Source organism: Patagioenas fasciata, chromosome 2 (assembly GCF_037038585.1).
Source record: "Patagioenas fasciata isolate bPatFas1 chromosome 2, bPatFas1.hap1, whole genome shotgun sequence".
Taxonomy (NCBI): Eukaryota; Metazoa; Chordata; class Aves; order Columbiformes; family Columbidae; genus Patagioenas; species Patagioenas fasciata.
The window spans coordinates 24,350,052-24,377,921 of record NC_092521.1 but is presented as its reverse complement, the minus strand read 5'-3'; the positions used below and the strand labels follow the sequence as shown (position 1 = coordinate 24,377,921).

The following is a 27,870-nucleotide window of genomic DNA, read 5'->3' as shown; positions in this document are numbered from 1 at the left end:
CTTAACACTTGTGAATATAAAAAAATACAGGTTGCACAAATTAGTTATATTACTCAGAGAAGCAAACAAAAAGCAAAATGGATAACATCCCTCCCTCATCTGACAAAAAGTATTTCAAGTGCACACACAGTTGTTCTGGAGAAACTCCCAGAAAAAAGGGACAGGAGGACAGTATGGGCAAAGCTCCTTCTGTCTGTATGTCCCTGCCCAATGCAGACATGCCCTTTGTCCAAAAGTCAGAGTTCACGATTATTACACTTCTTAAGGAACATCCCAGTTGAAACAGATAACTATTTGAATACACGCACGTCAATTTGCCCATAAATCTTGTGCTTGCTAATGCTACCTGTTTTACATTTACCTATGTAAACACTGATAGCACAAAACAAGGAGCAGCAGCAGAGAGAACACCGGGTGCCACCTCTGTTGCCCAGCCTACAGTCATGGCACCAGGATGATTGAAGGACCACAGGGGCCATCATAGGTCCCCCTGAATACCATCAGAGCTCCTCCTTGCTAAAATGGTCTTTTCTGAGTACAGATTATCTCCAAAACTATTCTAAATTTCTGGGGGAAAATGAGAAACATAACACAACTGAAATCTCCCAGACTCTCCAGTGTTTCTGTAATTCTCACTGTAAATCAGAAGCTGTTAGTTCTGATTTGCTCTACCAGAACACCAACTTAGTTTTTTTTTTAATCATCAACAATACAGCATGGATTTCAGGAATATACTTTACAGAGAAGGCTTTTGATGGTAAAGCATTTTTTCAGGTATGCAAGTAATGACAAGCAGTATTTCCAAGAATGACATCCACTATTGCGTTTCTGAAACACAAACTAAAAACTGATAATGCATTAAGATCTGAGATGTTTGGAACATCATAAGTATAATCTTCATAATCAATGTGGATTCTCAGACATGGTAAAGAAGCACAGAAGAAAGCACAAATCTGGAGGTAACACTTGTGTTGGCTTTATTTCTTTCCCATAGGAATGTCAACAATGAGACCTTATATCTGGAAAAAATTTGTATCCATAAAGTGTGGTCTGTTCTTAAAGCTATCTAAAAAAAACCAAGAATTTTTACTCTACTTTTCTTCAGGTAGACAACACAGTTTCAGGCACAACTTTTTCTGCTATGGGATATCAAAAGTACTTCCTACATAGTCTCTCAATTCATTTTTAAAATGCATAACAAATTGGCATTAATACAGAAAATTCTAATACAAAAATCACAACTTGCATACCCAAAATCATTTGAGTTAGTTCACAAACTACTGATTGTGTGCAGGAGCTTTGTTTAAGTATTTAATCAGTAAAATTAAAGGTTGAAATGAAAAAGCCAGGCTGGTTTCACTCTTCTCTAAAACCAGGGTGGTCTACGGGCAATTTTTGATACCACTGGTGTTGCCAGGGAAACAAAATGAAAACAGGTGCCATCAAATACAAATTAAAGATTTAGTTCTGTTTTAAACCACCTTAAAACAAAGTTTCCGTAAACTTTTTAACTGATACTACTACAAATTTGACAATACTTTATAACAAGAAAAGGATTATAAGTTGTCTTTAGACCATCAAGTTTTAACTGAAACAAATTTAGACTGATTGGTAACCCTTCCTTTTAAATTTCTTCCATTAAATACGCATCATCCTCTTTAAAAATGACCTAGTGTACATTTTAAGGCAATATAATACCAAGACAGAAAGAGGGTACATACAGTCTTAATAAGCTTTCTTTTAATCTAAGCAATTTTAAAGATTTTTTTTTAAAGTAAGCAACCAGTATAGACTTATAGACTTAAAACATTAAAAAAAAAAATTCTTACAATAAGTAGCAGTAGAAGCTTAATATTTTCCTCCTAGTTTGATCACAGGTTTCTCCCACATGATTAAAAAAAAAAAAAATCAAGTAAATATCCCTTGAACTAAAACCCAAGGAAATACACTTTTGCTTTTATAAAGTGTAATAACATCTTAAAAATTTGGCGATATAGTAGTCAAGTCCCTTTAAAGCACTTTCTCCCAAGTCAACTAGCCATACTGACAGAAAACATGTCAAAGTTTAAGAAAAGTGAACACATAATTCAACTTCAATAAATAAGCATTGATTCAAGCTTCCAAGAACCTCTTAAAATTATTTACTGAGTTCTTTTTTTGGCTTAACAAGACATTAGTCACATACAAAAATCCAGAGAGACCTATTTCAATTAAAAGCAATACACAAATTCCCTCCTTTTCAATAAAGCTAGTTGCCAGACTTCTGAATAAAAACTAAACTTGTGTACTTTGTGTTAATCCTGGAACTTGAAAGATGACAGAAAGAAAAAGAAATAGAAGCCTCTGTAGTAAATATATATAGCATTTAACTTAAAAGTTCTGCAATCTGTGGTATATTTTACAATATCCTAGAGGGTACTGTAGAATTTTCAGTAAAAGAAGTTCTTATAAGTCCATGCATAAACACCTTGTGGAATAATTTTCAAAGCCCATAGTACAAGTTAAAAAGAAACTGGATAAATCCAGCATAAAATGATGTGCACAAATGACAGAAAGGTTTTTTCAGATTAGAATGTCTGTAAAGCTGATTAATAAAGAAGGCTTGTAACGTTAAAATCGTGATTCTCGTTTTAATGTATCTTGATGATTGACTACCAATTGCCTATTTCAAATAGAATTTTACTGAGATCTTCAAGTTGCAAAATAGTTTTGCTTTGCACTTTGATACATGTTTACAGTTTTGTTAACCTCACAAATGAGCAGATATATAGTGACTTAAAACTTTCAAATGAGCTTTTTGGCTGAGGTTTGTTTGTTTGTTTTTAACATTTGTCCAGGAAGAAAGCAGTCAGCTCAGCAGCAGAGAATAATGTTAACCTATACTGCACAACATTTGTTCAATACATTCTTGGCTTTACTCACAATAACAGTTCTATTAAATAACCTTTAACGACGCTTACAGATGAAGGGCTTGATGCGATGTTCACTCAAGTCATCAAGAATCCTTCCATCAATTTCACAGCTTCGTTCAGCCTCTGTTTGCTGTTCCACCATCTTTGAAAAATAATATTCCCAGGGCAAACATTTCCCTATTAAAGCATCTTGCAAACAAATGGGTATTATCATGGTATGGTCCTTTTTTTCAGATTAGCACTTTTAAGAATCAGAATCATACACAAAAGATATACAGCATTACATGAAACCAACCAAGATCAAAATTCCTTTACAGTTATTTCAGTTAAAGTTTCAATTTAACTCACTTGTGTGTAATTATGAAATTACTGTACTGATCCTCCACTTACTTTGAAAGTGATTAATCAGAGAAAACCAACCAATTGAAGTACGTTTCAAATTTCCTGTTCAGGAGTCACTCTAAAAAGATGAACTAATTTTATTTTAATTAAATCCTCATTTAGAAGCATGAAATAAATGTTTTCCATTTAATTCAAATTAAACTCCAGTTCCAGTCCAAATTTCAAATATTCTCCACTTCTGCTACTTTATTACACATGACAGATTAACATTTCCTTTTTGCACACATATGCAACCAAAAAACCTGATATCATGAAAAAAATTAAAGAATTTATACTTCTAACAGTAATAAACATATTATTTATTCTATCCCCAAAAATTCTAGTGATATGAAGGAGTGAAGATGCATTTTCTAAATCATGGTGAAACATCTATGCTAGATTCTATAATCACAAATACTTCTAATTGCATTTTATTTCTATTGCAACCGTTTTACTATGTGAAATTTCAAGCCATCTCTCCACTGAAGGCATAAACAAGTTAGAGAGTTGCATGAAAAAAACGAGTACATAAGAAAAAGAATACCTACTGGAAGACAACTACATCCATAAGATTGTAGACTTCTCAAAAGCTTCAACATGGACCTGAATAGGGCATCACCATCCTCCGATTTAACCCTCGTACACATCTCAAGTAATCTGTTTTCACAGTATGTCTGTCAATGCTAATGTCACTTCATTCTGTGCTGATTAGACAAATAAATACGAATGAATGTGAACCTTTATAAAGCACTGATTTCCCCTCATTAGTGAGCTCTTCCAGACCTCACCTTCCTTCCCCGTTGTTGCTCCGTAGCATCTTCTGAATTTCTAAAGCTGAACTCAAGCCAACCCTGTTTGCTGTTATCTCCATCTTTTACTTTCTTCTGCTCCTTATACCATGCTTTATGATATTTTCCTCTCTATCAAGAGCCAGGTATTGACAAGGTAGTATCTTGACTAAAAGAAATTAGATTATCTAGCCAGTCCTGCATCCCTTTGCAAATCTTTAGAGAAAGAGAACTGAACTACTCTATGTATCCAGTCTTATGTGGATTGCACTCTCAAGAGTCCCGTAAACCAGGGAAATCTGTCAGTCATTTCTGTGGAAAGAAGAGAGTACAGGTTGTTGACAAAGCAACGTGGCAAAAACTCTTCCTTGGAGTATTAATGAGAAAACTTTTATCATCTGTAACTTTTGCCAGAGAACAAACGGTATTTTTCCTACCTCGCTTTCACGACAGCGTTACAAAAACTCTCCTTTCCACACAAAATGGGTTGCTGTTAAGCACACTATCCCTTTGTACAGCAAGCTGCGAAGTCTTGGAAACTGAATGCTGCCATGCTAGCATATCAGTCTCTAGGAGGCTCGACACATGTAACTGAATCTGGTAAAGTCAAGCAACTAATTATCAATTGCAATTTACGAAAATAACTAAAATACCACAGGCTTTATTTCATATGATTTACAACCAGAGACCTCTAAACTTGTCTTCAGTGTCTGAGGCTAACTCACATACTGTTTCTTTTACTCTGTTCATCTTTTTGGGATAAGTTGTACTTGATGAATTTTCAATAAAATTCTAGTCTAGGTATGCTAAAAAACAGGAAGAAATTATATTTCTGTATCGCAAGAAACCAGACTATACCCCATGAGCACTTACCTGGGTTGACACCCTCACTTATCAGAATATTTCCTGCTGTCTCCTCTACAGTGAGTCCATAGAAGGGTTAGTCACAAGCAAATGAAATTTTTCTGAAATTCACATTCTCCTCTAATTCCACAGGCATTAAATACTAAAAAAGAAGTCACGTTCAAAGGGTACTACGTATCTATGTCTAGCATTTCCACAAAAAACAGGAGCCCAAGAAGGAAAACATCTGAACCCTCCCTAGATCACCCTACGTACATAAGTGAACATCGAGCACATTTTAACTAAAATGATAAATCACAACTAAGTTTGGACATCCATGTGTATCATGCAATAAATAAGTGATCTATAAAGCAAGATCTTTGCAGTTTGCCCATAAGCCACAAGTGCAACTTAGACAAACAATGATTTGTTTGCACTTCATTTAGTTTCAAACCACTGCTAAAAAAAATAACTCAACCAACCTGAAAACTAACGTCAAACTGACACAATTACTAAGTACAGAAAAACTAGCTCTTTTCACCTAGTAATAATCACATTGTTACAAAAACAGTTGCCTTAATTGTATTCCAGAAAATTTTATTTCCTCAAGTTACATAAAAAACCCATAGAAAAGTTGCTTTTCCATACCTGTTGAAGAAGGCTGACAAAATAAGCACCCAAGTCCAACTCTCATTACAATTACAGCAAGCACAAACTGGTATCTTAACTCACAGAAAGAGGAACTCCCCTGGTGATCAGTAGATTTAGTACATAAGTATTAAGGTTCCAGCAAAGTCTATGCAAGTATCTTACCTAGATATGCACATCAGGTATTTGCTCATAAAATGGAATACACACAGAAGTTCAAATGTACACAGTTACCTATTTTAACTTGCCCACAGGAACTGGCCTCAGCCAGTAACTTCCCACAGCAGCAGCAGTTCAGGCAAAGAGGTCTGCTCATACACTCTAAATACTGATCATTCCTCAAAGTTAAAAAAAAAAAAAAAAACACACAGTAAATTTTAAAATCTGTGTTTTTGACAAGTGAAATAAATTTTGAATGAAAAAGCATTTGGTATCTTTTTGTTTTTAGATGTACTGCTGAAAGAAATGTCTTACCTGTTCTTGTTTTTTTAACTTTTTATTCATACAAAAATTGCCCTAAAACAGTTATTCACATTTTGATCAGAGCAGGTGGATAGGCTGCTTACTGATTTGAAGTAGCAGCATATTTAAATGAAAATTTAAATCTTTCTTTTTAAAAAACCCATAAATAAAGTAAGTCACACTTCCTTAGAATTCAACCCTGAAAAGAAAGTCGTTGGATAAAACAAAACAACACAAAAAAACCCCAGAACAAGCCACTATCAAATATATAATACCCAGATCAGCAATGGCATTAGTATAGGTGCAACTGGTTTTAACAACATAATACTACTACTACCTCAAAGAAAAAATGCTACATAGCCTGTTACTATATGGACCTGCATTACATACAGTTATTTGAAGCAACTCCTTTGCCATTAATTTTTTCTCCCACAATCTATATAGAGAATATACTTTATTTTCTGCTGGATGAATACTGTCTGGTACTGCACTCATTTTTTTTCTTAAGTAAAGTTATAACAGTTATTTGAAATCGTGGCTATAAATAGTACCACAGAGGCAAACATACTATGAAGCAACACAGCCGTCAGGTGCATGCAAACTGAAGCCACTGGAATTTTACCCCATCAAGTTCAGCTGTATCACTGCAATTGCATTTAGAGGTAGAAGAACAGATGAGGTGAAGGAGGAGGGAGGCCTTGTGGGGGAAACACCCATGAAAGGTTCAGAACCCTGTATCATTTTATAGATATGCCCAAATAGAAAAAGTCCAAAAGGACAGGTAGTGCAGGTCAGTTTGTGCCTTACAATAGCCATTTTTAAGGGCCACCTCCAGAGAAGCTCCACAGTCCGCAGACACTTCCTAGTGTATCAGAAAAAGGAAAAGGAATTTCTTTGCTTCCCCTCAGGCTCCCTCTGCATTCAAAAGGTACACTATGCCTTTTGATCTACTTATGTATACAGGAGTTTTATTAAATTATTACATTTTAATCATAATAAATTTACAAATGGACAGCTGAGACACTGGTTTTGCAATTACTTTAAGTCAACCTCAACACCAACTTGGCTGATCCCCCAAATGGGATGACTCAATTCTTCCACTGCTTCCACCACATATTTTCGTCCCCACCTAGTCCAAGCACTAGTCAACAGTATCAGTGTAAGCTATTTTTTGTTACTTGGTTAGTTTTCAGATGGATCAATTTTCTGGTCCAGCTCATCATGTGGCCACCTAAATGCTTGTTCCAACAGAAACGGGTGATGAAAATGCATGGAAACAGGCAGGAATGCCAACCCTCTGCACTCACCACCTGCATTTAGGGCAGTTTAAAGCAAGCTTTTTTAAAGCAAATTTATTATTTACTAATTTTGAATGACTATGGCATTGCGTAAGAGAACACACACTAAAATCCCATCCTGAGAAGTCAGATTTTTTTTTTAAGACAGACAAGGCACAACGGAAGATCCAGAAGAAGGGGGAGTCTTGGTTTTTTATTCTCCTAACTACACGCATTCCTGCCATTCAAAGAACTGGATGTGTTAGGGTCTCACATGCTTTTTTCAAGACTTCAGATCTACCTATTTTTAAATAATCTTAATACGTTAAGTCACTTAAAAGCACATAGGATATTTAATTCTAAGGGAACTATCATAACAGAGAATGGACAACTGAAATATTGAAGAGTTATGACCTCACTGAGGACTCACACTCACTGTCATTCTTCCACAAGATTTTGAAGAGGCAGTAAAGCAATAAACAGTAATGTTCAATCAAAAATCTATATTTTAAATCTCTTCAAATATTAGCTCATTCTATCTAGAAACAGCAGGCAAGATCAAGTTATAAATTAACAAAAAGTATCTCAAAGAAAGTTCTTAAAAGGAAAAGGACTTTTAGAAACTAACTCAAACTCTTTTCTAAAGATAAGCAAAAGCACTAAAATAAGAAAACCATATAATACACTTTTACAAACCTACTCTAAATTAAAAGCAGTAATGCTGAGATAAGATTGATGAACTCTCAAAGAGAATTATAGAAACTGACGATACAATTCCATCTGTTGGAGAGAAGAAATGCAAGAGTGACTATACAAAAAGATATCAGATATCACCAGAAGTGTTTTTTTCGTTTTCCCCCTCCCCAATTCCTGGCACAAAAGGCACAGAGGAAACCATTTCCTCACTGATTGAAAAACTACTCTCAATCAGACAGTGATGCTCACCATGACACCTTCCTTGATTCTTACAGCTTTACACCACAATAATTCTCACTTCAATCTCCAGTTTTAAAGCAACATGCTGATAATAAAAAACTGGGAAATGGTAGATTGTTATAAGATACATCAGGAATAAAAGGTTATTACAAACAGATTAGTCCAGGGTGGAAATAACACAGGCTACGCAGGAGGCATGGATAATCTGGGTAAGTGCCATGGAAAAATAAATATCATGATTGGACTTAAGGCAAATGGAAGCAGTTCAAATTGGCTTCCTCCAGTTCACTGCAGAACATGTGATGCCCATGTGTCCATTTCCAACAAACTTCACCATAAAGAAACAAAGGCCAATACTGTGAAGTGTCGAAAAACATATCTACCATCAACTTCTTCCATACCACAGCAATGCGAACTATTGCAGCTGCCTGATAAGCATGAAATAAAAGTCTGGGGGTTTTTTTGGCCTTTTTTTTTCCTGGAAGAGAGCTACCAGCATTTATCTGAAGCACACCAACCTATCAGTAAGTGTTGACCTTGCAAAGAGCAAGTTTTATAAAACACAGGCTGCAGTTTTACAGTTGGACCATGGGCCTAGGTGCCCGGCTGTGGCCAAAGGCAGCAGCTCCACTCAACCCACTTCTCCTGTCCATCTACATGTTCCTACAACATTCTAAACCAGCACATTTCTGACAGGTTAACTTTTCAGAACATCTGTTCCTTTATCCAACTGCATGTGAGGCGACAAAAATGCTAGTGTTTGCTTATCAGAAAGGTGATAAACTCCTGCCTAAAGATAGGCAGTCTGTATAACCAGCAGCCAGCACTTAAATTGTCTTGAATTGATTATTAAAATAAATCAATCAATCAATCACAGTCTTGCAGCAATAAGTGACCATGTCATTGAGTGAACATAAGGAAAATGTTTGGTAAAGGTGCTCCTCGAGAAAAGACCTCAAAACCAGCTATTCTGAAGGTTTAAGATGAGCTTTATGGCAAAGTGTTATTAATCTGCTTGTTAATAAAGCCAAATATCGGCAGTAGGTGGATTATGAGTAAGTAAAAACTTTGCAGCTTAAAAGATTTGCCAATAGAAGCAACTGTTTTACACGACAAATTTGAGATCATGGGTTGATTAGCAAACACGGAAGATACTTCAAAAGCACATTACCAATTTTTACCAAAAAGCAATATCACTACTGCAGCAAAACATTGCCTATCTTTACTCATTCATTGTAGATCTAAAAAAAAAAAAAAAAAAGAATTTTGAAGCAAACAGAAATAATAAAGACAGATATTGCTGAAGAGGAGAGACGGATAAAGGAGTTAAGGGTTTGAATTAAATTCAGACAGTGGCAGAAGATAAAGTACTTTATCGCTACAGGACAGCACACATGCTGCAGTGAATGGGGGAGACGGGAACACAGCTGTTAAAACATCACTGCAGCTTCAGAATAGGAGATGGAGTCTTGCTCTAGAACCTAGAACCACACTGAGGCACCCTTTAATTAGCTCCACTATAAATTCATAACTGCTCATCCCAGCAGAGCAAAGGCAGATGCAAACCCTGTCAGCCACATCAACACCAGTTGCTGCACAGACTTCTGCAATCAACATGCTTATAGCCCTGCTGGATGGGTTAACTTACCCAGGTCTGAGGGATTTCTGACTTATCGGCAAATTCCATCCTATTTCTAGGGACTGTATTACCATGTTTTAGGGCAACCTTGAGGATGTCTGTATTTTTTCCATCTTTAAAACTACTTCAAAACACTCCTCCTTTGATGAAAACTCCAAGAAAATACAGAACTTTCACTTTTCACCATTAGCAAAGGCACAAAAGGACTTTGACATCGAATACGTGAGACACTCCACAATTCTTAAATGAATAAAGCATTAGATTTACTGGGCTGGCAAATGGTCTTGACCTTTCAGCCTCAGACGAAATATGACAACTGCAGGTTCTGCTGAACTCAGGTCTGCAGCAGAAACAAGTGAAATAGCACTGATGACACTTAAGCAGTCAAAATGTACTAAACCAGGAACACTTAAACAGAAAAACCTGCTGTTTTCTCCCTCCACACGAAATTCCATTTTGCACCCCCCACTTCTCATTCTTTCCCAGCTGAAACTAGTACAGTTCTTTGGAGTAGCTAGAGTGTGGTTAAGCAGAGGAAGCTATGCTTGTTTGCATGGAATCTGCTATTTCCTCTCTGCCAAAACACTTGTTTAAAGAAGTCATGTAATATTTCTATTAAGCTGTAAATGCAGTTGACAAGGAAATGGCCTACTGGCACCGCATTACCTTTGTGGCAGTGCCAACCAGCCTCCAGCAAAACAGTGCACATGGTAATTTCAACATGCATTCCCGAGTAACAAAATTGTGCCTTACATAAACACCACAGAACTCCAGCAACATCTAGGAAAAGCAATGAAAGTTTGCCCAAGCTTTCATGCTTGCCTGTATCAATTCTGTGTCATAACTAAAACAAAGTAGGAAAGCATCTACATATGTCCAAAAGTCCTGTGAAGCTGTATCATATGACACTGGGAAAACTATTGCAACTTAAATCTGTGTATTTCTTGTTAACCACTGTAACAACTCACTAATAACAATTAAGAAAAACTGTAGGTATCAAATATACAAAAGAGTACTAACTGCATACAAGCCCTTAAAAACCATAACGTAATTTATTAACAAGAACACATGTTCTATGTAACCCAGAATTGTTGTGTTAAATTACTTCGGCCTTTGATAGCATCCATTTGATTACAAGAATTAAACAGATTCACAAGCTTTTAAATTCAGTGACCTTTGATTTATAAGCAGCTGTTGTCATGCATATAAAAATCCTCTCTGATAATGCAGTCCTCACCTTTCAACAGCTAGTGCAACTACATATAACGATGTTAAAATGAAGAAACGTAATCAAGACATTTTCATTAAAAGCACAACCAAAAACCCCAGCACGATCAAATGTATTTAATTTGTAACCAATAGTTCTTAAAAATATTTTTAATGTTATTTCATCTTAAATTAAATTCCCATCAGAAACAAACTTCAGAGATACTTTTTTGTTCTCAGCTTTCATCTGGGTATTTTCAGTTTGAAAAGTAATTTTAAAATAGTTCATTACACAGAGGAAAAAAAAATGGTGCAGGAAGATCATTAGACTTTGCTGTGAAATTTAAGTAATGTTTCTAATTGTAAAACATTCACTAGCTTTAATAGAGCTGGATATTGCTGTAAAACTTCAGGAAACATCTCTGCTGCAAAAAGCACACAGACACACACAAGAAAAAAGACATCCCACAAACAAACAAGAACTCCACAAAAAAAAAAATCAAGAACCCAACAGCACTAAATACACTTGAACTCATATATGCATCACCTCAGAGTAATCATATACTAGACATACATTCTCTTTCAAGAGTGGTGGCTTCCTTATATTAAGCTCCTGATCTATGAAGCACCAGGAAAATAAAACTAACGTAGCGTGCATGCCATTTTTGCAGCAAATCACAAAGATGAAAAAAATCTGCTTCTACCAATATAAAGTGCCTTATCAAAACCAAATGGGGTTTAGATAGAACAATTCAAGAACCAAGGTTTTATTGATGATCAGTGCAATCAGTGTAGGTATTCTATAGCTTGTTTCAAAAAGTAAAAGCATGATTAACAGTGGCAATAATTACTTCTAAATAAACATTGTTCCCCATGAACCTTCTCCAAGTAATTCCTTTATAACTGCTGCTTCTCAAAGTGATTAATTCTATTTACATTTTTGCTGAAAATAAACTAATTCAGTAACAGACTTTTAAGAGTCAATAATAAATAAAAACTGTCAGGGGTTATGAATACTAACAGTGCTCACACAGGACAACTCTGAATCCTTCTTTAGGTCATTTTTACTTCACAACTCTCCTTCAAAGGAGGATGGCATCTTGGATATGGAACTCTCCAAGTGCAGGTACAAAACAAAATAGGGTCTATATGTTGCCTTCAAGTCAATTAGTAACTTATTGCTTTAGTTCTCTTTTAAGTGGAGATAAATTCTGAAACCTCACAGAGCCATCTTAAAACACAGGTAAATTGCAGTAAATAGGAAGCAGGACAGCAAGTAAAAATCCTTGTTCTTAAAATCTTTGTCCATAAATGCACAGTTCTATGATTCCAGCATTAGTTTTTTTGAAGTCGGGGCAGGGTGGGGAAGAGGGGCTGTGTTTTGTTGGGTTTGGTTGGTTGGTTGGTTTGGTTTTGGGGGGGTTTGTTGTTTTGTTTGGTTTTGACATTTTTTTGATTGTTGGGGGGCAGGGTAGGGTTAAGATGTATAACAAAGGAGAAAACACCACCACACGCACTTACCCTCATTGGATGAATATCAGCATACGGAGGTTTTCCTTCAGCCATTTCTATTGAAGTGATACCAAGGGACCAGATGTCTGCCACACAGTTATAGCCAATCTCTTGTATTACTTCAGGAGCCATCCAAAATGGAGTTCCTATAACAGTATTACGTTTTGCCATTGTATCCTGTAATTATATTATTTAGGCAATTAAAACAGAGATGCTTATTTTAAATATAGAATATCAAAAGAACTTGAAAAGTTGAATTAGCTACCCAGAAGTCAAATGGTAGTGAATTCCAAGAAAGACCAAACAGCTTGTCAGCCTACATAGGCCAAGGAGGTGACAATGATCATAAATCTCACACAAAAGTTTGAAGTGGGATCATCAGGCACTTGAAGTACACTGTGTTATAAAAATAAAGAACTAAGAACTAAATAGCCTTGCAATATTTTAAATACTTACTATGATAAGGACTGTTGGCTCTACCACTACCACCAGTCACTCCTCAGACACAAAATTTAAGGTAGAAGAAAAAGGCAAAAAGTAAAAGAACATGGCTAGGAGCACTAAAGTATTTTTAAATTATCTTTCCACAGGTACTTACTGTCAACTGGCCAGCCACACCAAAATCAGCTAATTTTGCATGTCCCTCAGTGTTAAGAAGGATGTTTCCAGCCTTTATATCTCTATGTATTTTTCTCATAAAGTGCAAGTATTCAAGTCCTTTAAGAGTAGATTTCAGAATAGTTGCAATTTCATCTTCTGTTAGCTGCAAGAAAACAAAAACATTTTCAGGTATACACAGAGTCTATATATTTGAACTATTTAAAACACTATAATTTCATAATGATTATTATAAATAATACAGACAATGTACCTTAGGTATTTTAATACAAGAATATGCCCAATAGCATCTAGAATTCAAAGCTCTGATCTACTAACTTTATCCATATAACTAGATTCTAGAATCCAATTAGAGCAAGTGAGTTACAAAACTAGAGAAGGGGCTTGCAGATGCAGATCACATGGCAGTATATGCAGTATTCTCTTGCCTGTCAATCAAAAGTTACTACTCTTCAGATGTTGACATCCCTCTTAAAGACTACAGCACAATTTCTACAACATATAACTAATATATTTATCACGAAGATAATACATATTAATTGTCAAGTTATGCATTACCCTTGTCAAAAAAAGGTAACGGTGGTCACTGCTGGACAAGGTGGCACATACCAGAATACTTCCCTAGAAAAAAGAGGTAGCCCTTTCTCTACCGTGGAAGGCTAGAGTTATTTCTTAAACATCCATGCCCTTAGGTTCTTTACACAGTTTGCCCAACAACATTCCTACGTTCGGAAAGAGATTAAACTAATGTCATGTTTTCTTTTTTTCCTCAAATTTCTACATATAAAATGCCTGCTAAGGCTACAGTTAGTAGGTATCAGGAATAGCCAAGGGACAAAAGCTTAACTACACTACTATTAATTTCTCATTTCCACCAACTTACAAATTAGAGAGGATGAATCAAAAAGTTCTTCACAAGAACAACACAAAGAAAAAAAAAGAAAGGAATAAAAATGTACAGAAAATAGACAAACATTTATCACAAACCTTGTAAAAATCTATTCATCAGGGATAACTTGCTAATTATCATCTGTAGGAAGGTCATACAGCACGCAGAAATACAAATACAAAACAAACAGTTCTCAATCAGTTTACAGAATTTTACTGAAGTCTGTCACGTAAGTCATTCCTTTTAAGGCTAGTGCTTTCATTTTATAGGGAATGTAAGCAAAATGGCCTGTGGTCCACACTGACACAGAGCTGTAGAACTGCACCCACACAGATGTACCCCAATGACCTTCCCTACTCAGCCCTTAGAAAGGACAACCAAGATGCCACGGTACCGCTATGCTGGAAGGTGCCAATAACTACTGTCACTTGTTCCATTAATGTAGACAATTACAAAAATGACTGAGGATGGATGCCAACCAGATGCCACAGGCTTTTTCATATATTGTTGTTCTTGTAGCAAACTGATACAGATAATGAATGCTCATTGAACTTTTGGGTTCTTTTTAAACTACCTGCATCACTCAAAAATTGCTAGATGATACCCTCATAGGAAAATACTATCAGACTGAATATATGGTTCTTCAATTTCAGCCACAAATACTGTATTTTTTTAAATATCTACCAACGTTAGTTTGCTGTCTATGCAAAGATTTCCTGTGAGTTCTCAATATTAAGTGCAAGTAATCCACATGAGCTATCGCTGCAAAGTTGTACAATTGAACTAACAGAAATCTTAACATAGCTGGTCCTGAGTGTATTTTATAAGAAAAGCCACATTTTAGTAAGCACAACTACCACTACGTGAAGATAACATGTGCGACATGTCAGTCCACAAACTTCCTAATTTGTTGCAGTCTGTTAATACCTTACAGCCTCTAAAAAACATATTCTTTTACATAATGTTTACCAGTGCACAACACCATCTTCTACAGCCACAATGAATTTTTAACATGTTTCTTTATGTTCCTTAGTAAGAGCACAGCTCTCAGTCACTTCTGAAAATTGAAGCAGAAGAGTTGAGGCTCTTCAGAATGTCAGAGTTGCTGAGGTCAACAATACATTTTGCACATTTATACCTAGTTCACTTTGATATTATGTTTGCTGTTTATTTTTCAGTCAGGACAAACAGAAAGGTACTCTCAAATTCATCAAGTAACTGAACACAAACTGAGAAACAAAACAGAGAATTTCACAAGTTAATCACAACAGGGATATTTATTGAACTCTGTAAAAGCATCACAAAGGAAATTCTTTCACTTGAGTTTCTTTTTAAGCAGATCAGACAAACTTGAGTTTTACAGTTAAAAAAGATTATCAATAAGTAAATACCTACTATAAAGAAAGAAGCGGTGTAGACTGGATAGCCCAAAATGCTTCTCTCATTTAATGCTTTAATATGTTGCAGAATTAACGTACTATCGCAAATTATACAATAAGCTGCAAGTATCAACTGGCAACAAGTTGACAGGCATTTCCTACCACAGAAAATACAATATAGTAAAAACCCAAAATATATATTTTCATTTATCTGCTTGATAAACTACAGAGAGTACTGAGTAAGTCATCAGTTAGCACAGTTGTTTATCTTGCTTCATATCAGCATAATAGGAACATATAAGTTCCTGAACAAGTGTTACCACAGAAACACTAAGAGTGAATCTTTTGCAGGTATCACACACCCTGAGAACACATCTGAGATTTTAATCAACCTTTATTCTAGAATAAAAGCAAAACCACAACTCATTCCATGTGATGCAATTTCTCAAGGAAATACAAATAAACTATTCATGCAATTGAAATGCTGCTCAATTACAGTACATCAATGCTTTAATATAAAAATTAAGCAAGTGAACTTGACTCATTCTTAGAAATGCAAGAAGCTGCAAAACTGAAGATGAATATTCTAATTTGGCTGCAACACTGGGTTGCATTTTCCCCCTCTTTCTCTACTTTTCCAATCCTACACAAAAATTAAACAGTAGCAATTCCTTCAAGTTTCAGTTTTAAAACTGTTGGTACACATTTGCACCTCCTAAAAAAAAAAAAAAACACAACAACAAAACAAAACAAACAAACACAAACACACAACACACACACCCCACCACACTACAAGAACTGAAAAACCCACTCATAATTCATAAACCTCCAAACCAATAGAATGACTCAGTAGTAAGGGGAAAATGATTAGTCAGCAAGATCATCTGCACTTGACTTGTTCATAACAAGTTCTAGTTATTTAACATACAAAACAAATTCCCTATTCCAGCTTCTATCCAGCCTCATAAAACCTAGGTGTGGAGCCCAAGGGCACAGTCACACAGACATTTATTTAAACAGAAGTGCCAAGCTCCAGTCCCTCCTTTTACTGCAGCTTACAGCAGTAATTGCAACTGTGTGTCAGCCTTTCCACTGAACAACTGTAACTGACCCTAGTTAAAAATAAACCCCTCTCCCAAATTATCTTTCCAACAAATCAATTCACAGCATAGTCAACAAGGATGCTGCTCAAATTGTCACTGCTTTCCAAATAACATGTTGCTATACCCAGAGTCCCAGTGACTTTTATAACCCTTTCTCTATGCAAGCAGAGGATGAAATTGATGGTGGCATTAGCTTCACGCTCCACAGCAAGCAGTTCCCGCCTTTGCTGTGCATTAGCGTTCCTTGATCTCCAAGAGCTCTCAGTGTTCCTGTTCAGCGGCACACTGTTCAAAGCCTTTATTTGTGCTACTTTTTGCTGACTCCTATGCTGCTTCAAAGGACTGTATGCCAGGAGAACCGACAACCCTGTTACGCATGGCTCAAACAAGACAGCTTTCCTGGCACTGTGTCAAGGGAGTAAAACCATCTACCTGGAATCAAGCAAGAAGAGACTTCTAAACAACTGTATGATAAACTGAAGTGTCGGCAGAAGGATATCTAGAGAAAGGGACAATCCTCATTATATCAGCTAATAATTTTGTGGTCAAGTACAACAAAACTGATTATCTGAACTGACACTGCAAGCAATTTAAGCTCTGGTTATCAACAAATACTGTATCATGAAGAGTTTATGACATGCTGAGTGTAGCACTTTCTTACAGTACGGTATTTAAGTATTTTCTATGCTGCAAAGAAAGTAAAGGGTATCCTGAGCTGTGTTAGTGTCACCACACGCCAAGGGAGGTGACACTTCCTCTCTCTCAGTGCTGGTGAGGCCACAAATGGAGTACCGAATTGTGGGCTCCCCAGTACAGGAGAAACATGGTCATACTGGAGACAGTCCAACAAAGGGCCATAAAGACAACGAAGGGTCTGGAGTATCTCTCCTATGAGGAGAGGCTGAGAGAACTTGGACTGTTCAGCCTGGACGAGAGAAGGGTATGGGGACCTCATCAGAAGGACATTCCTTCTGAAGGGAAGATGCAAAGACAGAGTCAGGCTCTTTCCAGTGGTGCCAGTAACAGGACCAGAGGCAACTGGCACACACAGAAACACAGGAGGTTCCCTCTGAATATCAGGAAACACTTTTCTACTGTGAGGGCAAGCAAGCACTGGAACAGGTTGCCAAGGAAGATCATGGAGTCTCCGTCCCTGGAGACATTCAAAAGCCATCTGGACACAGCCCTGGGCAGCCAGCTGTAGATGGCGCTGCTTGAGCAGGTAGAGCTGGATCAGATGACTACCAAAGGTCCTTTCCAACCTCAGCCTTTCTGTGAATCTGTATCGGTATCATTTACAAATAAATGATTCTGTACAGCAGGATTAAGTGCATTTATGCCAATCTGAATAAATCAGAGGCGGTTTGTTTTAGTTGACTGGTCTACATTTAAACCCTGTATATCACCCCAAAATAAAGGGATTCCAAAATATTTAGCTACTAAGGAATAGCCAGTAACTTAGCTGACTGTCTGAACAAAAGGTAAGTATGTGTTCCTAAAGAGTTAATTCCCTAGCTTCAATTTTTGGAAAATTAGTAGCTGAGGCTCCTGCTGACTGGAAGCTGGCCAGTGTTATTCCAATTCACAAGAAGGGCATGAGGGAAGACACAGAAAACTATAGAATTGTTAGTCTAACCCCAGTTCCCAGAAAAATTATGAAGATCATACTGGGTACTGCTAAAAGGCATTTAAAAAACAATGCAATCATCAGGCACAGCCAACATGGGTTCACAAAGGGAAAATCCTGTTTAACTAATTTGATCTCTTTCTAGGATAAGGTCACCCACCTCGTGGAGGAAGTGAAGGACATCAATGCAATTTGTTTGGATTTTAGTAAGGCATTTGATACCGTCCCCCACAGCATCCTTCTGGACAAGCTGTCCAACTGTGGGATGAGCAGGTTCACAGTGTGCTGGGTGAAGACCTGGCTGAAGGGCAGAGCTCAAAGGGTTATAGTGAATGTGGCTACATCTGGCTGGTGACCAGTCACTTAGTGGTGTTCCTCAGGCCCCAATTCCAGGGCCAGTCCTGTTTGATATATTTATCAATGACCTGGATGCAGAAGTTGAATGCACCATTGGCAAGTTAGTTGATGATAGCTAACTGGGAGGTGCTGTTGACTCTCTTGAGGGACAAGAGGCCTTGCAGAGGGATCTAGATAGATTGGAGCACTCTGCAATCACCAGTGAGATGAAATTTAGCAAGTACAAATGCCATATTCTGCACCTGGGGCACAGTAACATCAGGCAAAAGCATAAATTGGGAGATGAGTGGCTGGAAAGCAGCCCTGCAGAAAGGGACCTGGGGTGCTGGCTGTCAGCAGGATCAATATCAGTCAGGAGTGTGTACCCTGGCAGCCAAGAGGGCAAGCTACATCCTGGGGTGCATCAAACACAGCATCACCAGTTGGTCAAAAGAGGTGATTACCACACTGTATTCAGCATTGGTGCAGCCTCCTCTTGAACAATGTGTGCAGTTCTGGGCCCCACAATTTAAGAAGGATGCGAAGGTCCTCGAATGTGTCCAGAGGAGGGCAACCAAGCTGGTGAAAGGGTTGGAAGAAATGTGTTGTGAGGGGCAGCTGAGGACTCTGTGTTGGTCTGTTCCGGAGAACAGGAGGCTGAAGAGCGACGTCATTGCTCTCTGCAGTTTCCTGAGGAGGGGACGTGGAGAGGGAGGTGCTGAGCTCTGACCCCTGGGATCCAGTGACAGGACACATGGGAATGGTTCAAAACTGCACCAGAGGAGGTTCAGACTGGGCATGAGGAAGCATTTATTTACTGAGAGGGTGGTCACACACTGGAACAGGCTTCCTGGAGAGGTGGTTGATGTCCCAAGCCAGTCAGTGTTTAAAGAGGCATTTGGACAATGCCCTTAACAACATGCTTTAACTTTTGGTCAGCCCTGAAGTAGTCAGGCAGTTGGACCAGATGATCACTGTAGGTCCCTTCCAACTGAAACTATTCTATTCTTTTTTTTCTCCCCCCTGTAATGAGCATAGCAGCTAACCTCATTTGGATTTTATAATCTATTCCATCAATTGTAAACTTGTATTAAGAGGACATATTTCTGAAAACAGATTACCTAAATACACCAACAGCTTATGCCTTTATATATACACAAGATATGAAAAAACTGTTTTGTTGGGAAATATATTAATTTTTTTTTCCAAACACAGCAAAACAGAATGTATAGTTCTTCACATCATATAGAGACCACTTTGCACATAAACAAACATAAGCCTGATGCAATTTGGGGGAATAGATAAGGCAGATATGGTTTTTGAGCCTACCAATTGTTGGAAACAACAAAGGACCAAAGTATACAAAAACAGAACCAGAACTGCTCCAATTATTCATTTATTCATAAAAATCTTACAAAAACTATAAATAAACTCTTAAAATCAACATCAAGGAACTTTTGAATTATGTCTCCTGCCTTTCTTACCCTAAATGACAAGCTTTCCTCATCAGGATGGTTAGAAGTGACTACGTAAGTAGTGTAGTAGTACCTGTGTCCCAAGTGACTTTCAATTTCCAAAGGAAACAGCTAAGTACAGATTCAGCCCATAGTACACCTTGTCATAGCACATAACTCATCTACTTACTATCCAGTACTCACTGTTTCTAACAGTAATTTTATGCTGACATACAAGCAATGCCATTGATAACTATCATACAGCACAATTAAATGAAACAAAACTATTTTACCTTTTAATATAGGAATATGCTACAGTCATTGTTGCTATCCTGGTCTGGATGTATTATCCCATACTATTTCTGATCAAGCCATATAGCTATTATGTTTCTTGCTAAAACAGTTGATATATTTTATTCTGGGCTTTTAAACACACAGCACCATTCTTACATCAGCATATCACGCTCTATACCTTGTAGCTTAGTATAATTTCACAGTCATTATCTTTCTACTTCATCTCCGATTTCCAGTTTTGTAAAGATGCTAATTTAAGATCCTGTAGAACATTTACCTGCTTGGTATCTTTAGCTAGTTCTAATTCTGTATGCAGTGTCCCTTTGATGGGTTGGTGCTATCCTCTACATATGAGTCAGCCATGAAGCAGCTTTAATTCCTTCATCATCAAAACCACATACAAGTTATGTACTAAAATGAATGTGAATGATAAAGGTAAACAACTCTAAAGCCTACATAGAAAACACTAACCATGAAGCCAATCTTTAAAATGGAAATTTGGAGTAAAGCAGATTGCAGCAAATTCAGGTGTTCCACATCTATTAGGAAATCACCTAATCCACATATTTATATTTAAATGGCTATGGATGCCATGCACAAAAGAGACTTAAGGGTGCATTTATACTGTCTATCACACACTACCGAATCCATGCAGCTGTTGGGACAACTCATCTACAGGTTCTCTACTCACAATCATTCTCCTTCCTGAGGGCCCCTCTGAAAGGGTCTGGGTCAACTGAATTGCTTTAACTGCTTAAGTCCATTCCCAGCTGCTCTTTTTACACTAATACAGGCACATTAAGCCTGATGCTTCCAGGAAGTATCAGATCACTGCATCTAAACACACTGATTAGGTCAATACACTGGGTGAGTCCACTCTCATGGCAAATACAGGCACCACGCTGTAATCGTTTTTCCACCAAAAGATATGAAGCTCAGACACCACCAATCACATACCTCTCCTAGTCTTCATTTATGTGAAGGCAAGGCTAGAGTAACAAAGAGGCTGAGATGTAGGAGAGACAAGCAAATAAGCAGACATAACAATTACTACAATACCCTTCCCACTAGCAATATTTGAAGTATAACGGATGAATTAAGGCAGAAAGCTTCAGAGAGAAGAAGAGTTGTTACGGTTCCAGCTCTAGCCTGAAATCAGCATCAGTCCGGTTCCCACAGTCTGCTACAAACTTCAGTGACACTACACCCTCCTGAAGCTACTTTCTTTGAGCGCCACTCTCACAGCGATTACTTTTCAGACTTCCTTTGTTTAAGCAGATCTGCACACTGTGCAAAGACCATGCTCTTCAAACAAAATCACAGCCTACATGTAGTGAAAGCAAAACCATGAGGACATTGAAACAGAGCATCTAGAGATCCAGATACACTATTAATTTGAATCACAGGAGCTTAAACACATGAAAAAAATAAGTAGCTAAGAAAACATGGCAGCAGATAAACAATAAGAAAACCTGAGACAATGTATATGTAACTAATCAATAAATTGGTATGTAAATGAAGGTAGTGTAGATACAAGATGCAGGACCTCTGGACCCAACAGCACACCTGTTGTACACTAATAGCATACCACTGTGCAGTAGTACTTTGCTACACTTGCCACTTACAATACTGTCCCAAATAAGATGGTTTTGCCTCAAACCCACTGTACCGTCACTGTGTGGTATATCACAGCCAACTGAATTTGGTCCCCAAAAGACACAAGATTAGGATGACTCAGTTAACCATGATCAGTGCATGAGTAAGTGCACCCTAAATTATCAGTAGAAAGGCAGGGTTGCTAGTGTCTCAGTACTCCCCAATATGTTAATAGCAGCCAGTAAGACTTTAAGTATTGCTTCACATTGTAATTAACTCATTTTTATTGCAAGCAAGTCAGTCTCATTCCTTCTTTTCCTTCCTTGTTGCTCATTCCTAATGTCTCCCTTGCGTCAGATCAAGCCACTGTGCTCCCACAATAACTCCTGAGTCAGCTCACAAAGGGGTGGGGAGGATAGAATAGAGAAGAAAGTTCCTCCATCAGGTCATTAAGCTTACCCAACATCACCCTGCAGCCACACAATCACTGTATCTGAGGCATGGAGAAGGCAGGAATACATCAGCCTGGTTGGAAGATAATGGTGGAACTGCCCTTTTTGGCAACAACACCCAGTTTGACTGTCAAACACACATGTATCTCCCAAAGCAGCCTCTGAGAAAAGTAGGCAAGACTAGATTCACAACTCTGTTGCCTTGGACTGGTGAACATGACACCTCGGATGAGCTAAAAGGCATCATAATCTTACTCCAGTGCTGCTGATTCACCTGACATGCTGGAGAACTGTGGGGCAGAATTCTAGAGGTTTGATTCAACTTCAAAGTATTGGCTTGGGTCTCTTGGACAAGAACCTGCTTCTGTCAAGCAGAAAACCTCTTGATATGAACAGGCTCCCAACATTCATCAGACATTTCCTTAAATTGGAATTCTGCTTGCTTTGCTTTTGGTTCTCTAGAGCAAAGCCCAGCACTGTTCACTTCCTAGACAAACAACACTTTTGAAAAAGTGGGGGAAACACAGATACAGGAAATTAAGATTAGTAAATCCTTAGGTTTAGAGATCAGCAAAGGCAAATGCATAGTAATGTTTCCTTTCCAAATACAAGGAGGCATCTACCTTTTCCTATTCTCTATTTTGATAAGATGATCCTAATGACCATTACATTAAAGTAAGGGTTCTTACTTAACCCTCTCTTCCTCAGTTTCTTTTCCTTACATGTGGAGAAGCAGGAAATAAATGTTTTCCTTGGCCCAGATACAGTCTTCATTTAACAACTTCAGAAAATTACAGAACACATAACCCTGTGCATCTGGGCCTATTCAACAAACATTCTGACAAAATAAGAATCAATTCCCTCCTCACCTCCAATTTTTTTCTTGTGAAGAAGTAGAGTGAAACTACTTCTTCTTTCCATTTTAAAAAGTCACCAACAGCATGCTGAAGTACTTTAAGCGGCCTTATTTCAGTAACACAGTCACAAAGTAGTCTGAGTGATCAGGTCACTGTTCCATAGAGAACAAGAGAATTCAAACAAGTCCAAAGCCTCTGCCTCGATCTTGCAAAACTTGCAAGATGTAGGCACAGCAAGTGAGAAACGGAGCAGTCTGGTTTTTTGTTACATGCAGCAGAAGACCCCCTATCTTAAGTCAGAATAAAAGTTCCGTCTGGCCTCATAGCCTGTCTTCATCAGTCGCCTACAGCAGCTACCTAGGGAAGAATGTAAGTGTGTGTCAAGTAAACAGTGATCCCTTGTTTTGTAATAAACAGCACATAACCGTATCTTGCTTTCTTTGTGCTACTCACGTTTTTTTTAAACCTTCCACTGTGTCTCTCCCTCCAGGTCTCTTCTCAACACAGAAGAATCCTTATCCATTTAGTATCTCCTTCTAGACAAGAAACTTCTGATCAAACTTGCCACCTTTATCTAACTTTCAGATTTCTGTTACATCCTTGGAACTGCTGTAATCTTCAGCAACCCCTTTACTTGTTCAATTGTTTCTTAACATTAAACCAAAGTGCTCATGAACATGTATATAGAGTTTCCCTTCCCCACCAAGACAAATTTCTCTCTTCACACTTACTTATGCTTATTTTCTCACTCAGAGACTCAGTATGACAAAGCCTTTTAAGTCTTTCCCTGCTTTTACTACTAGGAATACAACTTCTCCCATCAATATTTATACACAGTTTCCTGAAAAGGATAGCACACACCCATGTAAAATTCCCAAAACGACCATTTACTCGCACCTTCTTTTTTTATCTTTCAACCAACTATCCATCTATGACAGAACTCCTGTTTTACTCCACTACAGGTGTATTTCTTGAAGAGCCACTGGTGTGGAAGTCTGTCCATAAATCTTTCAGTACCAACCACATCCAGACCAACTTCACACCAACCAGAATTATTTGTATGTGAAACAACTCTTTTATGGCACTGTACTAGCCATGGGCTGCATAACTTACCTTTGCAAAAGGTATGTTAACTTTACCCTCATTACATGTATCCATGTATTTATTGATTATTCTGTTTCCTTGAACAGAATTTATGCTATTCAATCATATCAATTCTAACAACAAACAACAGAAGAACAGTAGAAGAGTTAGTTTTTTGATCATTGGTATGTGTCTGCTCTGACACTTAAACATCTTTTTCCCTCAAATCTCTACTACATAATTACCCTAAAATGGATATAAGAGAAACTAGTTTGTCTGATTTATTCCATATAAATACACATACATATATATACAAAAATACTGTCCTTTTTTTAAATAAAAAATGCTAGCATTTTATTTGATGCACACACATTTGCTCCTTATTTTTATAAATCACATTTAAAATGGGACTTTAAAAAAAAATCTGGACTAGCTTGCACCATTTCTTATCGGAGCTACTGACTCTTCTTCTAACCTTTGGATAACACACAACTGTAAGGACACCAGTTCTAAAGGTTGCAGAAACTCCAGCAACCTCACACTGTTTTTGGCTTTTCCCCTGTCATCAGTTCAACATGACAGCAGCCCTGATACAAGCCACGTTTCCCAAAGAGACTCCCTCTAGTCTGGACATCAACCCCATTCCTAATAAATTTAATTCTATCTTCCCTTACATCTTATTTTCTAAGCCTGAATATCTCTCTCATTCTCTTTCCAAGACATGATGCAAAGAACATTTCAGGGTGTGTTTACAAAAGGTAAAGGGCTAGCAAGCAGATGGTCATCTTGCAACACTTGTTGGTAAAATGAATACCTTCTGTTACAGCCCACTGCTGAAGAGCATAGACTCAAAGGAACTAAAGATCATTTGACATCTACAACAAAATATTTTTCAGATAAACTGTTTATTAAGTAGAACTAGCAACGATTGTTTCCTACAGGTTTGCATCCCCCTCTACGTAACTGCTCTTATAAGCCCATTAATATCCTCCCATAAAATCCTTTATTTTGGTTCCCTGTTATATTCCTTGATTGGCATCCCTTCCCCTTCTCATTCCTAGAGCAATGCCAATTACTTCTCATGCTCCCTAATTACTGAATGAAGCAAAACAATTCTATGCCTGTTTCAAACCATGCGTGTACGCTAAGTGGCCTACTGATACGCTGTGAGGTAGAAGAGGTAAAAGGAAGAAGCCACACACAGCTTTGCCTTGTACAAAGCAATACTTTGCAAGAAACATACAGGATCTTCATATTTCAGAATGCATTTGCTTCTGCTCATGATCATTCCAGAATAATGGACGAAGAGCTAGTCAGAGCAACCGCACAAGCTTGTTTCCTAAGGATCCAAGGCACAGACACATTCCTTGGCATCAACCAAGATCTTGTCCCACAACTCTGCCTTTTCTTCTGGCTTCTAGTCTTAATTCACAGCTTAATTTTAACAATTGTTATACATTTTTTGAAATGTATAAACTCACCGTTTTATTGCGAAGTCTAATTATGTCCGAAACAGAGCCAGCTCCACAATATTCCATAACAATCCATAGGTCTGTGTTCTTAAAATAGCTGCCATAGTACTTGACAACATAGGGACTAGACAGAAAAAAAGTTAAATAAGGAAATTAATACTTAATACGAAAAAAAGTCATAATAACAAGCATTAAAAATAACAGTTTGACACACAATAAAACAGCTAATGAGCAAGTGTAGTCAAATACATTTGAAAACTGTAAATAGGTTAACCAATGTCTGCTGCTTAATAAAATTATAAAGGCACTACTATGTAAGTTTCAGCGATCTTCACATACAGACATAGTTTTCTCAAACAGCAGTCTTCCAATACAAAGCTTTGTTTTCCCCTGCTCTAAGGCATCTCTTAGTTTTTAACTCTCATCACTAAGTTACTGGATGTTTCCCTTCTTGAAAAGATTGCCTTGTTTTCTTCTCTCCTGAGCAAAAAGCATAGGATCATAGAACCACTTTGGTTGGAAAACATGGCAACTCACCCATGTTCTCCTGGTTTTGCCAGCATGAGCTAGTTCTAGAAATAGGCATAGAGAAGAAAGAAAGGGTAAATCGTTAAGATTTAGTCATCTTTCATTTGAGATGCTGCAATAGCTCAGTGCTGTTCTGTAATATCTACAGAACTATCACATGGGAAAAAAAGTACTAAAAAGGGTGTCATCACCCCCATCAGTACTGCACAGCAATATATTTGCATGAAGGGACTGGACACATATACAAGCACGTGGTACAGAGCTGCAGCCTAATCCTTCTTTACAACCAGTGAATGGCTGCATCTTGTCCAGTGAGGGAAGAGTTTGTGTTTTAAAATTCTGAACTCTGAAAATAAAAGTTGTACAATAGTACATGTCCAGTAGATACTAAATGCACCATGTTATTCAAAGAAAAGCATGAAACAAAGAACAAGGGCAGAGAAAATTGGGGCAGAATAGGGGACACAGCAATTGGATGGTGAGTAGGCTGACCCAGGACAAGAATGAAAATGGCACATGAAGCACAGTACAGAAAGAAAGGTGAAAAATTTAGAAGATTCTCAAGTATCACCACTTCTTTTCTTTGTTAGTATATTTCACAGACATTAATGTCTTTTTCAACCCTGGTCTAGTACTAACAGACATACACGCACCACAACCTACCACACTGTTCCCAGTCAGCTCACATGGCTCAAGCCTGTGCAGCAACTAAGGGTTGCTATCCTGTCACTGACCCCACAGAAGAACTCTTTCTGAGAATTCATAAGGTACTATTTTCAAACTTACTCAATGTCTTCCTTTGTGTAACAGGAAAGAAATGAAACGTGAGATAAAAAGAATTAACAGCAACAAGAAAAATCAAAGTAAACATATTTCAACTCCTGTTCCAATGCACAGGAAGAGCTGAGCACCTACTCTGGGGATGAAATCTAGTCCGACAGTTCAGCAGACAAACAAGACTGCTGCGACCTTTTTCATGTGTATCTGTTACAAAACTCCAATTGGCCAGACAAAAATAGTCTCACAGGGACAAAAAGGATTAAGAGGAACCTGGAACAAAACTCAAGGGTTCCAAATCCTTTCAGTATCATCTGAAATAATCTTATCATACATCTTTGTGGAATGTTGGATAAAACATAAACCCTTCCTCTTCCTCCCATTCCCCTGCCTACACATTTTACAAACTTCTACCATTCCAAGCAGTCAATGCCAGAAGGGAACAGACCACATGGTCCAGCACATTCGTAGGTCACAAATACTTAGATCAGGACTTGCAGTTGGAGGTTCTAAAGAAGTCTAAGGAACAGTAGCATTCCCATGTGCTACAGATACAATGTACTCTGAGGTCTCCATCCCTATATTTAAGGATAAATATTTGGACCTTCTCCTTCATGACCCTATAGACAAAATGCTGTGAAGAAGTACAATCAAGCTCATGTAACACCTGAGGAAAACATTCAGCAAGAAATCTGAATTAATTCAGACTGCATTAAAAGGATTATCTTTAAATCTGGAATGAGTACTGCCCATTGCCAAGCAAGTGCAAATTTTTCATTTAAAGACAGAACTTAAACATCG

At 37.6% G+C, this 27,870-nt stretch overlaps 1 protein-coding gene across 3 annotated transcripts in view; it reads right to left on the bottom strand.

The window, feature by feature from the left end:
- The window catches only part of STK3 (serine/threonine kinase 3), a 143,135-nt gene that overhangs the window by 96,803 nt on the left and 18,462 nt on the right, over positions 1 to 27,870 (bottom strand). For all 3 annotated transcript variants that reach the window (XM_071803915.1, XM_071803916.1, XM_065830627.2), the window contains exons 4-6: positions 25,774 to 25,888; positions 13,203 to 13,367; positions 12,614 to 12,781 (exon numbers count right to left, since the gene is read on the bottom strand). In XM_071803915.1, the coding sequence (XP_071660016.1) occupies positions 12,614 to 12,781; positions 13,203 to 13,367; positions 25,774 to 25,888 (448 nt within the window). The remainder of the gene's footprint in view (positions 1 to 12,613; positions 12,782 to 13,202; positions 13,368 to 25,773; positions 25,889 to 27,870) is intronic.